The 16,413-nt window shown below is 35.9% G+C and overlaps 2 protein-coding genes across 7 annotated transcripts in view; one reads left to right on the plus strand and one right to left on the minus strand.

The window, feature by feature from the left end:
• The window catches only part of LOC135471796 (centrosome and spindle pole-associated protein 1-like), a 57,191-nt gene extending 46,124 nt beyond the window's left edge, over positions 1 to 11,067 (minus strand). For 5 of the 6 annotated variants that reach the window (XM_064751146.1, XM_064751143.1, XM_064751145.1 and 2 more), the window contains exons 1-6: positions 11,011 to 11,067; positions 10,148 to 10,305; positions 8,184 to 8,346; positions 3,372 to 3,443; positions 2,017 to 2,133; positions 90 to 233 (exon numbers count right to left, since the gene is read on the minus strand). In XM_064751146.1, coding sequence (XP_064607216.1) covers positions 90 to 233; positions 2,017 to 2,133; positions 3,372 to 3,443; positions 8,184 to 8,270 — 420 coding nt within the window. In that variant the 5' untranslated portion in view covers positions 8,271 to 8,346; positions 10,148 to 10,305; positions 11,011 to 11,067. The remainder of the gene's footprint in view (positions 1 to 89; positions 234 to 2,016; positions 2,134 to 3,371; positions 3,444 to 8,183; positions 8,347 to 10,147; positions 10,306 to 11,010) is intronic. The other variant, XM_064751142.1, reaches the window with a different exon arrangement.
• A 38-nt stretch (positions 11,068 to 11,105) lies between these two features.
• LOC135471797 (nucleoredoxin-like protein 2) lies at positions 11,106 to 16,273 on the plus strand. The gene is made up of 3 exons (XM_064751147.1): positions 11,106 to 11,354; positions 13,436 to 13,793; positions 14,808 to 16,273. The coding sequence occupies exons 1-3, from the start codon at positions 11,294 to 11,296 to the stop codon at positions 14,977 to 14,979; spliced, it is 591 nt and encodes a 196-aa protein (XP_064607217.1). The 5' UTR covers positions 11,106 to 11,293; the 3' UTR covers positions 14,980 to 16,273.
• Positions 16,274 to 16,413: the final 140 nt, after the last annotated feature.

A 16,413-nucleotide genomic window follows, 5' to 3' on the forward strand; every position in this document is an offset into this window, starting at 1 on the left:
ATCCCCATGTAGCATAATATGCATATTAAGTCTGCAGATCTTCAAACATATTTCTGAATGTCATCCTTTCACACAATAGCTGAACCAACCTGTGCAAGCATTTTGTTGTACTCTCTGCTACGTTCCTCCTGCAGTGCCTTCCTCCTGTCTGTCACAGAGTCTTGACCTCCTCCGACAGGTAAACTTCTTCCATTAGGTGTGGGTAGCCGCCTTGGCCCCTTAGCAGGAGATTTCTAAAATTAATAATATTCAGCATGTTTAACAGTTTTGGGGTCACTTATCCATCATCATATGTTTCTCCTTAGTACTAATAACATTTGAGCCAATGACCCCCAAGTCTAGGCCTAATCGGATGCATTAATTGAAAACAACACTTGCCGACTGTATTAAAGAGGATGCAGACATCCTTCATTGAAACCATGCACATAATAGGCCATATGTTTTGATCAAAGTGTGTATTTATGTGTATTTGTTTACTTGATTGATCTCTGTTATGAATTTTTCCAATATAATGGCAGTTGTGTTTGTTTACAGGGAACCAGAATGCCCAGAGTAAACTAGAACCTCCTCACTTTGCCAGGTGGGACGAAAGTCTCTATTTACTTGTTAAGGCAATGCCAATGCAAACCAGCTATAGACAGATTCTTGCTGACTACCTCATTCATCAGGGGCAGATTGACTGTAACCTCACTGATCATGGGATAATCCGCTCCAAACTCATTGATCAGGGCTTTAATGAGCTAACTAGGGCTATGCATGTGAACAATGTACATTGTCAATAAATAGGCTTAGGTTGTTGAAAAACTTTTTATGCTTTAGAGAAAGTCTGTTCTCGAACATTCCTCATAGAGTCGGTAGTAAAAGACATGATAGTATGACATGCGCATGTCAATCACGGCCAGCAGAGAGAGGTTTTGTTACCACAAGAGTCCATGTGGTACCTATGAATTCAACTTACCTAATACCATTTCAGCCTCCGAAACAGAATAGTGTCGAAGATTGTTTCATTTTGGTACATGGCATTCAACTTTTTTATCATTCTGGGCGGTGAGAATGAAGTCAAAATTGATCTCATTTTCCTTTATATTCATTACGCTTGAAACAAAAACTAGCAGGGTGGTGATAGAATTGCTATTATAGAATGTATTCGTATTTGTAAGTTCAAAAACTGAATTCAGCGGTTTGCCGATCCTGTGTCAAGACAGAACTGCTATGCTGCCGCACAATCAAGAATCATTTCACAGAATGGCTTCACCAAATGTTCTCTCCTTTCAGTGAGTAATTCGAATAATTTCCTTCCCCTAAAGCATGGCCTGAAAGACTTTTTTTATAAAGTACCGTGTACTGAATTCCACCCTTCTGTGTGAAGCATGACAATGCTCATAGTAAGCATCCCCGTTAGTTTTGAGACTTCAACAAAATAAACACTGACCGGGGATAAAGTAAGACATGTTTAAAGGGTATTCCACTATGCAAACGAGATGAGTTTCAAATTATTGCAATCTATATTATCTCCTGTGCAGTGAGTTTGACAGCCACCCTCATCGTGTACCAGTATACATGGATCAGGCATCAATGTCTGAAACAGAAAACAATTGTGGCCCCTTGTCTTGTGACTTGGCCCCTAGACAGTTTCAGACTACTGGCCGCTGACCCCTAAGCAAATGTTCTTATTTTTCTCCAGATATTTATCACAAGCTTGGTAAGTTTTTCACCAGAGGAAAATGTGTGTGCTTAAGTCACTACATGTACTTAAGTTACCTTTTATTGTTGATAAAATCTTCCACCTTTTCAACCACTCTTATGAAAGCATTCATTAGAAATTATGAATTTAATTATTATGCAATGATACTAAAAATGATTTGTTTGTGTCATTAAAGATGCAAGTTTCATAAATCTGTGCAGATTATTTCTTTACACACTTTAGTTCTCTCAAAAAATACTGACTGCTTAGGCAGCTGAAAAGGTTGAATTATGGTATATGTATATTACCTTTCTATTATATCTTAATTGTACCTTTAATAGAAGTTCATTATATTCTTTGCGTCTCTCCTCCTGCAGTTTTTTTCGTCTTGCTTCGTAGCTATTGCGTCCAATCGGCAGTCCAGTTTCTGGAGTTGGTGCTTGATGAGGCTGGGAAACACATCATCATTCAATAAACAGTTCAAAACAATTGAATATTAATTGAGTATAAATGCACTTCAAGATTGTGGGGTTCCTCACAAATTTTCCTTTATCTACCTCACAGCACTTCCACTGTATTTAAGTGCATGAACAATCAAATTACTTCCATGGAATACTGACAAGTAAACAAGGAAAAATCATTAATACTGTCTTTCTAAATATGGTGAAGAACCAATGCAAGATACAAACTGGATTACAGCCAAATAAAATTGAGCAAAAGCTTCAACTTGTATTCACATTTCACATCTCAGTGGCACATTAGTAATTCTCTGCTTGTTGAGAATTAGAAATGAAGTTGCAAAGGATCACTGGTATCTGTACAATTACCCAGACCTTTCCAAATGTATCTGACCACTTTACTAATATCATCGTATTCTATGGTGCTATATTAATTATATACAAAGAGTATTTTATGATTACTGCCTGTGTACAGCTTGATGATATAAATTTATAAGGCTCATGAGTGGGCCCTCCAATTTCAGTTCTGTCAATGATTTAAAGTCAAACCAACTGAAAAAATTGGTTTTAAATTAATACAGAATTGAATTTTTGGATAACCTACCTTTAATACATGTAACTCCGAGTCATGTCGAGATGTACATGTATGTACATGTAATTCCCTGCATTCACACCTTTAATCCGTTCAAAGGCTACATGTATTTTGATATTGATCTACATGATGTGTACAGAGTAAGCTATGTGCATCAGAACGAACAAATCGATCTCTCTAACTATAGTTGCCCATCCCAGCATTCAGCAGCAAAATAGTTGTGACAGTTGTCATGGCAATTGTAACCATGGAAGTGCATCACTATGTACATGTATGTCAACTAATGGAAAATCATAGCTGCATCACAATATGCCTCTCTTTGTTTTCAAAAGGGTAATGAAGTACAGCACATAACAATATCTTTCAGTTTTAATACTCAAAATTCAGGTAAATATCAAAATAGCACTGATGTACATGTTAACAGTAAAGAAGGATTCACAGGGATTTCGGTTTGAATGAAGCATTACTTGTAAGGGCCTTGAGCACTCAGCAAGAAGAGCTCTCTAATAACATGCGTAGTCATAATAACATATTAATTCTTGTGAGGATTGTATCAACTTGAATCACGCTAATAAAATTATAAATAAATCTAATAGTATTAACCAATGTGGCTCTGCTTGGACAATCATTCACCCACCTCCTCTGCTAGGGTAGGCCTTTTTTCATTGGTGGGTTTATCCCAGGTCTTGCGCTCATGCACTGGCTCATCCTGAAATACCCAATCAAACGACCTAATACACTATGGCTGAGATATTTGCTCAGATACATGAAATTTTCTTCAGTTTAAGAAAAAAAAAGAAAAATGTTGAAATATACATGTACCCTATACGACCATAAATTCTGTTCATGACTAACTTTTTCCTGATTCTGAGAGTTTTAGAAAGATTTTAGAAAGGTGTTTTGATGTTTGATTGGATCATGGAATGATATTCAACTGGGAACTTGTAAGTTTCAGCATCAAAAATAATATTTTGTGATATTTAATTGCCTCTACAAATGCACTCGGGGGGAGGGGGGGGGATTTTATGTCATTTAGGGTACCTGTACTACCTGTGAAATATTTCATAAATACAACTAAATTTGTAAAAAGAAATTACAAACAATAGTAGATCTTTTCTGCAAAGTATGCAAGCTTAACAGAAAGGAAAACTTTCAAAGGATAATCATAAATTTTAAAAAGAGAGAACATTCTAAAAGTATTGTGAAACAATACAATAAACAATGTAATAAAGAATTTTAAAAAGCCAAAAAGGTCCAGGAAACTACCAATAACAGCTCAAAAAGGACAAAAATTTTGTTGAATATGGATGAAACAGACCAATGCTATAACTCGACTTGTAAGTTTTCATGGTGAAGTTTTAATACAATTAATTTATTGATGAACAATTTTGAGAGAAATTAACTTACATGAATACAATTAAAAACAGTTTTGAAACAAGGGCCAGAAGAATTCTGCCACATATTGTCCAATACTGGCAATTTTTTCATTTTTTTGAGGAAAATAATGAAATGGCATGAAGCACAAACTTATATTATGGTGAAGTCATCTACAAGTTTCATTTAATACAACAATTCCTCTGAAGATAAGTAAGTATGGAAACTGACTCATGAAGGAATAACAGATTTACAGCGACTGGGCAACAAGGACTGAACATTCACCTTGTGTTCTAGCGCTTTGCTTGTCTGCAGAACTTTAGTTCAATAAATGTCATACTTTTAGATATATCACCCTTAAAATTTATCTGTACTCATTAAACTGTATTCAACAGAATATAAGTCGGCAGCTTCTGTGCTGACATTGGTACAGAGAGTGATAGGGCACTATGAAGTGTTGACTTCGACACATGGGTATGCAACATATAAAACATAAGAAGACAGTTCGCATCAAAGATGGGTTTTCCCACAGGTTCTGTCCGGTTTCTTCCCAATATAATGTTAGCCGCCATCATATAAGTGAAATGTCCTTGAGTACAGTGTAAAAAAAAAACAAATAAACAAATAAATGATATCAAGGAAAGGCTGTCAAATGTATAAAGGTTGAAAACTGAGGATATGCAGCCCAATTTTCAGAAAATTTGCATGCCCTCTCGTCAATATAAAAACAGAAGCCATTAATTTAAAATTACAGAAAAAAGGAGTTCTGTGACCCAGTAATACTCATTTTACCAGACTGTGTGCATTTAACTGGATGATCAAAGAATGTTTTAAGATTTTTTTCAGAGAGCAAGACCCGGGATACAATATGAGAGCTATACAAAATGCATTTGTGTTCACCCAGCACACTTCTGGAATTTGGTTTAGTGTACCCTACAGGAAAAGTTTAAGTTTCAGCATGAAATATAATAATTTATGGCATTTATTTGCCTCTAAAATGCAAAATTTTAGTCATATACTGTATCACCATCTTCTTGCAGACAACTTACATTTAGCAATCTTCTTTGCAATGTGCCCACCTTATAGGTACATGTATATGACCCATCAAATTAAGTTCTGACAATTGCAGAATTTGCCATTAATACATCTTAATACTACATTTAATTAATATAAGAAGTGTGTAAATGCTGCCTTCAACACTGTGCCTTCATTATTTAATAACATCTAGCATTCAGTCTTTTGCAGTTCACAAATACTATACCCAAAAGATGAAGAAAGCATTGTTTGCAAATTAAATCAAAACTGTTTCCCTTCATGATCCATGTATATCATGTAAAATAACACAGCAATAAACACTGTGCCTTCACCACCCATGCAAATTCAAAATCACCATTAGTCACTGTCACCATGCTACATGTATATTTATTTACTGACACTTTTTGTACAACACAAAAACAAAAATTACATGTACTTTCCACAAATTAACTAGAAACTATAATCATTTAATCACTGAATGTTGCAGATTCAATCCAAATTGAAAGAGAAATCAGGCCATATTCAGCACAACATCCACATACCAGTAAATGATTAACATCAGCATACAGAAATACTGGAAAACTAGATGCACAGGTATATGTGCAATATGCGAGACACAAATATAATATCCTATATGATGTATCAGAAGACAGACCTAAATAACAAAAATTTACATGCAGATGCTCAATCGCATATGTATACATGTGCATGTATATGCTCTTGCCCACCAAACTTCTTTTCATATTATAATTTAACCCATCCCTTATTTTTTGTTGTTAAATACAAACTGTAAAACTTGCTATTACTGTATTAATTAAGACCACTGTTAAAGACCACATATACCATATGCCTTACCATATGTAAGTGCATTCCGCAATCCATCAACACAATCTTTTATGCTCTAGTCTAATCAATTATCAAGTAAAAAAGCATTATTTTGACTTCAGACATGCATTAGAGCTTTCACTGAGTAGTAGAAGAGTACAAAGTAACTCCTGAGGAGACAGCCTTCCTTAAATTTGGCATTCAATATTTCAAGAACAGATGTACTGTACTTTTCACATTTTTGCAAGGTGTTTATTCAAGTATATTCAGAGGACATTATTCTGTGTAGACTGATAAAATTATACTTTTTTGTGAAGCCCTGCAATTGGCAAATCCAATCAAATTAAAACTGTGAATAAATTGCACTCAAAGTGGATCTTTCATATGTGCAAAGGTTAATGAATTAGTTTATATCATTTTCAAGAATCAACAGTAACTTACGGAAATCATTCTAATATCCACATAGAGGTAAATGAACAATTTATCAAAAATACAATGTAAACTTAAAACAATATCACTAAACTATACAAAAATATCTGCTGGACTTGAAAATGACAAAGTTACTATGCCCAAACACTGAATACCAAAATGAAGCTTTGTTTTGGCTTAGAGTTAATTTTCTACTCCTGCAGGCATCATGCATAATTAATATTTTACCTGTCTACATTCAACCTTCCAAAAGCGGAACATCTGTATTGACAACTGAAAAAACATTTCTGTTCAGTTTATTTTTTCTAATTTACTGCAAATCTAGGCAAGAAAACAGATATAAGCAGCGTTACTGTCTAATACCAACTGTTAATTTTGAATAGTTAAATAAATGATTTTTCTGCACTACTACCCAAGCCATTATTAAAAGTATGTAAACTGGGCCTCCAACATAAGACTCTTCCCCAAAAGTTTTGACTAAAAGATATTTCCCTAACTTTGATTAATATTTTGGCATTCTTCAGGCCAGAATACATGTATGCTTCAAAATTCAGTATGGTTTCCCAAGTCAAAAGAGAAACATGAATTCCAGACACAATAACAGAAATTAACATCTCACCAAAAAAAGGAAAAACACATCCAAGAAATCTGCACAGGCAACTGAGATATATGTTTCATATATACCACACTAGTCCGCGTGATATTCAACCAGGGATTCTCTACAAGCACTGTACCAGGTACATGCACTTATTTTCAATTGGCATGTCACAAGGCATAGTTTGATACACACAGTATTAAAACATATCTACACACATGGCCACTGATAATGAATTGTTCAAACCACTTGTATATTTTTGTGGCCCATAGTTAAATATTCACCGTTTTGAGAAGAAAAAATCTTTTCTGCAACAAACTTCATATCAGTTATAATAACAGAGGTATATTGTGTCAGTGTAAACCACACTGTGTTCCAGGTCAAGTTGACAAAAAATTGTTATTGAGTGACAAAGGCAAGACTGACTATAAACTCCATACAATGTGGAGTATTAATCAGCCATATTGTGTGACCCTTTTAATTTAGTCTTACCCTTAAAAAATACTTTATTCCTTGACAATACATAGCTATGATGTGCATTTACACATGTAAAATACATTGGCTCATCCTTTTTGTGGATTAAACAAGGAACGACTTCCAAGGTCATCATTAAAAATGTGAAGAATGGGCTTCCAAAAATAACTCTTCAATGAAGTTTTTACTTGGATTATGATAAATGTTATTTCCTAAATTTTTTTCTCAATTTTAATAATTTCTTTAAAATCTCCACCTTTTTCATTTACCGGAATAAAAGAAAGCACGAATGCCTACTCAACTACCTTATTTCTTCTCACAGGATATTTTAATTCAGAACCCATATATGTCCATTAAACAACACAGATTTACTCCTTTGTTTGAATATGATTTCAAGCTACATAATTAATATAACAACTGTATCATAGTGAACAAATTGTACACGATGACAGTAAGGCTTATGGATTCGAAATTGAAATCAAGCCTTGTGCTACCATTTACCAGATACTTGACAACTTTCCTGAAGTACAGCACCAGACAGAGCTACATGTAGGATTGATTCATACACAAGACCAGTCAAGCACACTGAGGGCCAGTCATCTACAGAAAGGCTGGATCATAAGACAAATGAGCCAAGAAAGGCACCCAAAAAAACAAAATACATGGTAATCTACTAGCTTGATAGTAGTGAATAATTTAATGTAACATCAGACTCACCTGTTCAAGATCATGTCTCTCCTGAGCAAGCTTGTGTTTCTGCTGCTGAATGAAAGTATCTATGTCATTTTCTACATCCCTTGCCATGCTGGTCACTACGCTAAAGAAATTTTCTCCTCACTCTTCCTCAAGATCGCCCAGACTTGCGTGTTTAGTTAATATTCTGTAATTAAAGAGAAAAAAACTCCAACTTAACTTGAGGAAAAGATCAATATTTGTTGGCATGCTATGGTGCTATAATATACAAGGATACACTTGTTTGCACATGACTTCTGAAAAGCAATAGCAGCTTTTATGCATGAAATCATGTGACCGCTTGCTGACAAAATCGAGTCTGAGATGAATATTTCATCAAACAATATTTAAGCTATACATGTCATTTGCACACACCACCTCATACAATGATAACATCATTATTTTTAATATTACGCTTTCTGTTTGACCTCTTTCTGCTTTGAATATATTATTTTCAGTGTGGATAGTCTGTGGAATGAATAGCGCATTAATAAAATGTATATATATATATACAAACAGCACTCTGATGAAATGTGGCGAATTGCAGGAATTCAACAAATTCCAACTGCAGATGACCACCACAACACAATATTCACCCTTGCTCACTTGATAAATCCTGTACTACTAAGCACAAGGCCATATAATATAATTACAGGCAATCAATGTCATAATGAATGAAAAGAAAACTGAACAGATGTGGTAATTATGAGTCTGAATTTAAGAATGGTCAAATTTAGAAAAGTTTCTTGTTCGGTCAGTCATAGTCAAGGTGAAAGAAATTAAATCTGACACTGTTGTTAACTGACACAGTAATTTGGTCAAATCCATACTTATGACAATCTTGGAAATCTTACGAGGACCAAGGTTACATGTATAAGGAGGTTTTGGGGGTTAGAGCCTACAGGTAACATACTGCTGGAAAAACCTATCACTTTACACTACACTCATCAGCTAATGATATTACATGAATAATTAAATAAAGATTATATATGAATAATCCTTTGTCTCTCCATATGTGTCGCCACGGTACCTCATAATCTCTTACCTTGCTATACATGTATCAAGCGTGAAATAAAATAATTCATGATCATGAGGCGCACATGTATATAATATAATTATTACTGTGGAACTCAAATGAGCTAGGTTTATTAGCATCAGTCAGGACACTTCTCTGCAGGCCTCTGAACTGCCGAACAGCCTTGAATATTAAGATTTCTCCCCTTGCCCCCAAAACAACTGAAATTGTTTACCTTTAGCCTATAAGACACTCTTTCTGGAAAAGTAATTAGAATAATTGCAATACTTTCAGTGCCATGTAATACATAAAACCTTAAAATAAATAAAATCTGCAAATATCAGCATTTCCTCCATTTAGCTGTTTATTGAATTACTGTTTATATGTCCTTTTGATATCTGAAAAAATAACTTTGTTTTTACATTCATGAATATGTGTTGAGAGACATGAAATGTAAGAGTATTTTAAAGTAATACATAACACATCAGGCAAGGTAAGAAAAGACTTCTTCCACTGGGCTTTTAATTGGCATTTTTTTTCTTTCTTTTTTTTTCGCCTTCAGATACAAGGGGATTCTATTCATCTGCTTTCTGTTTTAGCACCCAGGACCTATTTAAAACATAGCCGACAATAAGTTTTGTTCAATTCAAAAGATTAAACGGCTGGATTACTTTTAACAGATGCTTTACTTAATGCAGGCTTTGACGTCTACACATCTGATGACTTAAAAAATCAGTGTATACCAATTATACGGATGGCTACAAGCTGTAACTTAAGGTCAGTAAACCTTTCCACAAGGAATAGCTAGGCAGTCATCCAGGGCTCTACCTGTGCAACTGGAATACTTTTAGTTAGATGTAGCCTCTGTACCTCTATGATACATTAGACGACATACGATTCTGGATATATAGAAACAAGGCCTGCACCTCCATACCATGAGCCCGGTATCCCTGCTAGGTAAAAGTTGTACCAGCCACTGTTTGACTTTACTGGATCTCGAGCATGTGAAAACTTTCATACCAGTCTCTTCCGTCTGGTTATAGGGCTTCTGCAGATTCCTTGTTCATGGGAATTGATGATTCATGGGATATACTGCAACATGGGGAAAGAATAGCATAGCAGTTCACATATGATATAAGCCACAGATGTAGGAGTTGGGCAAATCCAACGTTTTTCAGTCAAAATAATTAAATGACATACCAACATACCAACATGCCAACTCCCTGTATATATACACGAGTGCGACCAGACTGCATACATAGAAACTCATATTTATTAGCCAGTAATTTATAATAAAAGTTGTATAACATCAGGGTGGTCATAGTCTTGAATCAGTGTTTGTCGCTAAATTTATCACTTATTTTATGTCCGATGTAAAGTCATAACTTGAAGTGCGAAAATGAACGTCATCTTAATTTTACACAGGGTCTAAAGAATTTTTGTTTGTATTTCTTGTGTTTGGTAGGTGGAAGGCGTGAATTGCTGATCTATTTCCTCTTGCCCAAATAACTTATAAATTATCAGAAGGTATCTTGTAATACAGCAAATGACAGTCACATATACACTCACATTTGACGCACATGTTCATACGTTGTCATGTGTCAACATGAAGTTGGGTCATTGCTAGTCGCAACCGTGTACACAAATCAAGCAGATGCGATAATGAGTAAAACACACCATTTGAATGTCAGTGAACAAAAGCAACACATCTGTGATGAACACAATATATCTGTTATAACTATCCGATCCTTATTACTCAGTTGTCAGGCAAATAGAAGTGTAATAAATCGTGTTTACCTCTCTCGGTTCCCTGTTCTTTCCATGTCCAAGTATTCGACCATACGCATGCTCAGTGGCCCACGAGATAATACGAGATCTCCGCTTGTCAAAAAAATTCGTCTGCTCTTTCTTCTCGCTGTATTCATGTACTCTAAAAATTCATAGCTTGAGTTAACAATTACTGACAGCCCTGTCTTTCCATGTCTAGAGACACCAGATGTATGGCGTTTACAATTACAGATGAATATTTGAAATAGTGGCGACAGTGGCGTGGACAGTCCGGTGTCTTTCCAGTTTTCCCATGATGCTCTTTGTACTAACAGTTGCCAGGTGGCTATCACTATCACAACTTGTTTTTAAACGTATGTCGTACACATGTGTTTAATTGTTCTGTAATTACGTTACAGAATACAGATATCATCTGGCAGTGTCGACCAACGTCTCCATAGTAAGTTTAGTGTCTTGCAAATATATGTGACAGACGGCGCATGAGTACCGTGCAGACTGCTGCCTTTTCGTAAATGACAAGTATGCTAGACTTGCTAATAAATATGGATGGATATTTACCTTTGGCATGATCAACATCTTTTTTAATAGTCAGGGGCCATAGGATCCTAAGCACAGTAAAGGAAAGTCTGAGCGGGCGTGGTAGGTTAGTAATCGACTGTTTTCTGAAATTTTACAATTCTTTCTACCGGGGCGAAGGGGGCCTAGCCATGACTACACGAACTTCACAAATATAAAAGAGCATGGCGTGGTTATCCAGTAGTACATCGGGATACATTATTACATACATGTATATAATACATCATGGATGATGGCATGAATTAGCCCCAGGTGGCTATTTCAAATCCTCTCTTTACACTGGTACGACCTCCACCATAACAGTATAGAGGAGATGAAATACCCACCTGGGGATAGCATAGATTGACTTCATTACAAACAGTCTAATAGTGAAAATTTACCGACAGTTGTCATACATGGAATATCTGGAGTTTATGTTTTCTAGGGTTTTATTCGGTAATGAGACAGCTACCATTATGTACAGTATGTTGGATTTCATCATTTCTTTATAATGAGTCATACGTTACAGTTCATTTCCCAGAGGCAGATCGTTTAAGTTGCATAATATTGGGTATGCATTATCCTTTACTGAATGTCAGCTTTTTGTCAGGGGGAACCCACAGGTTGCTGCAGATCTTCCCACATACATCTCGAAAGGAGGCCAGCATGCATGAGATGGATTTGAACCGCATTGCTCAGAGGCTCCAGCATCATTGTGCCGCCCTGGCAAGCTAACCATTCGGCCATGGAGCCCCCCCCCCCCCCCCACCCCGCCCCTGGACAATTTAAGTAGGCACTCATTTGAGAAAAACAAAACAAACAAAAAAATTATTTCTAATCAGAAAATTAAATAGGCAGACAAGATATTTCTTAGTCCCTTGGGATGGATAGAGTGAAGCAAGACCACAACATTGTTACATCAAAAAATGTTTGTACCCAAATGTCCACATTGTTGCAATGTATCAGTTTTATCCTGTGACATAAGGATATCTTTAATTTGATGTCATGATAAGCTGGAAAAGGAATGTTTGACATCACTAAAAATGCGCCAGGGTTTTGCTACCTGACATTTGTGGTATACATTTGTCACTTGATGTCTCTAGCAACAAAGATGATGTAACATGGCACTGAATATATAAGAACTTTGTAAACACATTTTAAAGCAAAGCTACAAATATCAACAAAAATTGACAGCAGTAGTTTATTTACCTGTCTGCTGAGTAAATTTCTTATTTATTTTCAAAGCTTGCATCCTCATGATACTTTTATAGTTTTAACCCTAAGATGATATGATATTCTGAATACTACATAGCCTTAAAACCAGTAATTTACATAAAAGCTCCTTTGTACTCAGCTGGTCAACACCAATGTTATGTTCTTTGATTTATGGTTATTGTCTATAGAAAGTTCATCTCGCTTGAGATTTTCAGCCAATGAGGAACTTTTGCAATGTGCAAAAATTCGAAAACTTGGATTGTTGTATATATTGTTATATATTGTTGTGGTTAAGGAGAAGAATGTTATTTGAAGAAATGTCAATGTTACAACCAAGTCACATTATGCTGATTTTCAGTGTACCTGTACATGTGAACCACATTAACACATCGTATGTCATATCGGATTCATATGAAACTAGCAGTACATGTTAACTGGAACTAATATAACAAATAACATATATTTCTTATATTAGTCCCAGATGTTAATAATTCTGTACTACAGTGATGAAATGCTCTACAGCTTGAAGCATTGGGAATAGTGCATGTTTACACATAAGTCTGTATCTACATTCATGTATATGAATTTGTGATTACATACTAAGACAAGAGCGTATTGTGTATATTAAGTACACAAAACCTAAAGTTATGACTTTCTGTTTCAGCTTTCCAACATTGCTATATTATGGAGTTGTTCACAGATGTAGCACTGTTGTCAAAATCACCTCCCTCAGACACAGCATTGACAGAAGCTGAAGAAGCTAATGAAAAAACTTGTAGTATCACAGACTGTAAACAACTTGAGAACAAAATAGTGGCATTGTTTTTTAGTGCCAGCTGGTGTCCAGCCTGTCAAGAGTTTACTCCCTTGTTAACACAGATGTATGATGAACTCATTAGAAGAAATGCTCCATTTGAGATAGTAGCTGTTCCTTTTGACCGAACAAAAGAATCTTGTGACAGATTTTTTGTACAGGAAAGTGGAGATTGGTTAACCGTTCAGTTTGATGACTCCATAATAGGGTAGGTATTATGCTAATACAAGCCAGAGCAACCTGATAGTCAAATTGCAAAACAGTTTGCGGCTGTGTGAGTTCCTAGTAGCTTGAGAAGGATTTGTGGATCATCAGTTGCTGCGAACAAGTAAATGGAGGAGCTTACCACTGTCCAGGCTATGACCAGCATTTATAACAGTGACCAGGACCTGGTCCCTTTGCATTGTTTTAATATTATTGTGATGAGAACACAGCATTTTGAGTAATCCTAGACCAGTGACGTATAGTAAATAGCAATTAACAGCCCTGCATTTTTTTTACCTACTGCTTAAGCCATGGTGCCAGGAGGCATGTAATTCACTCCTATTTTTGCATTTACATGAACAATTACAAGTAGAATAAAACCCTAACTTAAATTGGTAAGTGGCCGTGTTTCATCATTTATGTATGAAAATTTGCAAGCTATCACTGTTGTTACTTTTCTGGTTTTTCTCTCTATGCTGTACGTCTTAATTATATTATATCTGTTGTCAACAGTTTTTGTTCGAAATTTGGAAATTTAGTTGAGGAAAGTCTTGCTGGAAACAACCAACATTTCTACTGAGTTCAGGTTAATATTTACTCAAGAATATTTCACTTATACAACGGCGGCCAGCATTATGGTGGGAGGAAACCGGTCAGAACGTGGGGGAAAACCCACGACCAACCGCAGGTTATTGGCAAACCTTCCCACTTACGGCCGGAGAGGAAGCCAGCATGAGCTGAACTCACAGCGACCGCATTGGTGAATATCTCATGTCAGACTTGTATTGCTTTTTCATTACCAACTTGAAAAAGAAAAGGTACACATAAATTTTCATACATAAGTAACTGTGTCATATACAAGTGTGCCTTTCACTATATTAAAATGTGTCTCATTATTATGGTTATATGGTTTAGACTGTAAAAAGTAATAGCGTATAGAACTGAGCTGCTCTCATCCATCTTGGTAGCTTGTATAAATATGCAAGTTATTGTTTTGTTGTTTGTTTTTTTTCTTCAGGACTCTCAAAGAAAAATACTGTGTTAATGTTATACCAAAACTTATTGTGCTTCGTCCAAGTGGAGAAGTCATCACACCCACAGGAAGAAAAGATGTGCAAGACAAAGGAATTATTGCTTTTCGAAGCTGGTTGAAGTCAACAAACTTGTCCAATTCTTTAAGTTTTTTGTAAAGAAATAAACTCAGTGGTGACATAATCCAGTTTAGAGGGGTTCATTTTAAACATATTTTGTTTGATTCTTTATGCAGCATGGTATAAGTTTTTTAACTGCCACAGCAGCCTTTTTTTTTTTTTGGTTTTATTTTTTCTTTCAAGAGAGAAGGGTTACAAGGGGAAGTCTCTGCACATAATAGGGAGGCATACAGTCAGCTCACAATCAGATGAGAGGAATTAATGATTGATTATAGCTTGACACTAAGTCAGCAACATACCGAAGTGAGAAACACGAGAGATAGAATAGAAAAAAAAGTAAGAATTTTTCAGACAACTGTGATGTCTGTTGTTACTGAAATCAGCCGGAGCTCTTTGCCTTCGGTCAGGTAACTGACAAACCTTCTGAATCAATGTCAGAGAGATGAATCTGTAAGAGCTGGATTTGAAGACAGGACGTTGTTCATGTTGTTGGTTGAAGACTACAGAAGGCCTGGTGGAATTCATTGCTATAATACACTGGATGGATACAATACATGAACAATGGATAGAGTTTGCGAGGAATATACTTTGGACGTCACATTTGACTTGATTGAAGTCAGTCTTATGGGTGGATAAAACTGTGTATAGCCCAAGGAAGCGATGGTTCCATGGCAGGTATATCTACATTTACCTGATTATTTTGATAAGGAAATGAATCCAGGCTAGATTTAGGTGAACACAAATGATTTGTCGAAGACTGTTCTTCGCAGGGAGCCCAAGATTTATCCCGCTTTAACAGAGATCAAGGTGTCAAACCTTTTTGACCAGTGGTTGGTCTCTAATAGGTAAACCAGATGTTTCAAACTTTTTTTTCAATATTTAAGTATCTCAAGGAAAGATGAAGACAACCCATTTCACCAATCGTAGTTCAACGAAGGGGTGAACAGGTCATGTGTCTTAGAAAAGTGCATTCAAATGTAATATTAAATACCAGTTTTCCTGGTCATCCTGCTTTTGCCCTGGATGCATTTATTTGATTCCTGTTTACAACCAAACTTTTCACTTGCAGGTCATATGACTTATAGGATACATCAAAAGGAACGATAAAATAAAGAATTTGTTGCTATGCCAAATGAATAAAAATATGCCTTGAATTTTGTTTTAAAAAAAAAGCTCATTTTGGGGGTATTTCATACCTATGAATTACCCCTCTATATTATGCATATTTTCTGTCAATGGTTGGAATTTTTCAGAAATTATGTCATGGTTGATCTTGCTCGGAACTGCGTGAACACCCCTGAAATGCCCTGAACTCACTGAACCGTGTCGCTACAGTGTGACGTACACAGATACTGCATGGCTTCTTCGGGCCAGCTTAGCGTCCCCTGAACACACCCGACGGTCTGTCCCCCACAGAGTTCTTTTTAAACAGGGATCATCGTTGACATCACCGGTGCAAGCTGCTTTAATTCC

The sequence above is a fragment of the Liolophura sinensis genome, chromosome 7 (assembly GCF_032854445.1).
Source record: "Liolophura sinensis isolate JHLJ2023 chromosome 7, CUHK_Ljap_v2, whole genome shotgun sequence".
Classification (NCBI taxonomy): Eukaryota; Metazoa; Mollusca; class Polyplacophora; order Chitonida; family Chitonidae; genus Liolophura; species Liolophura sinensis.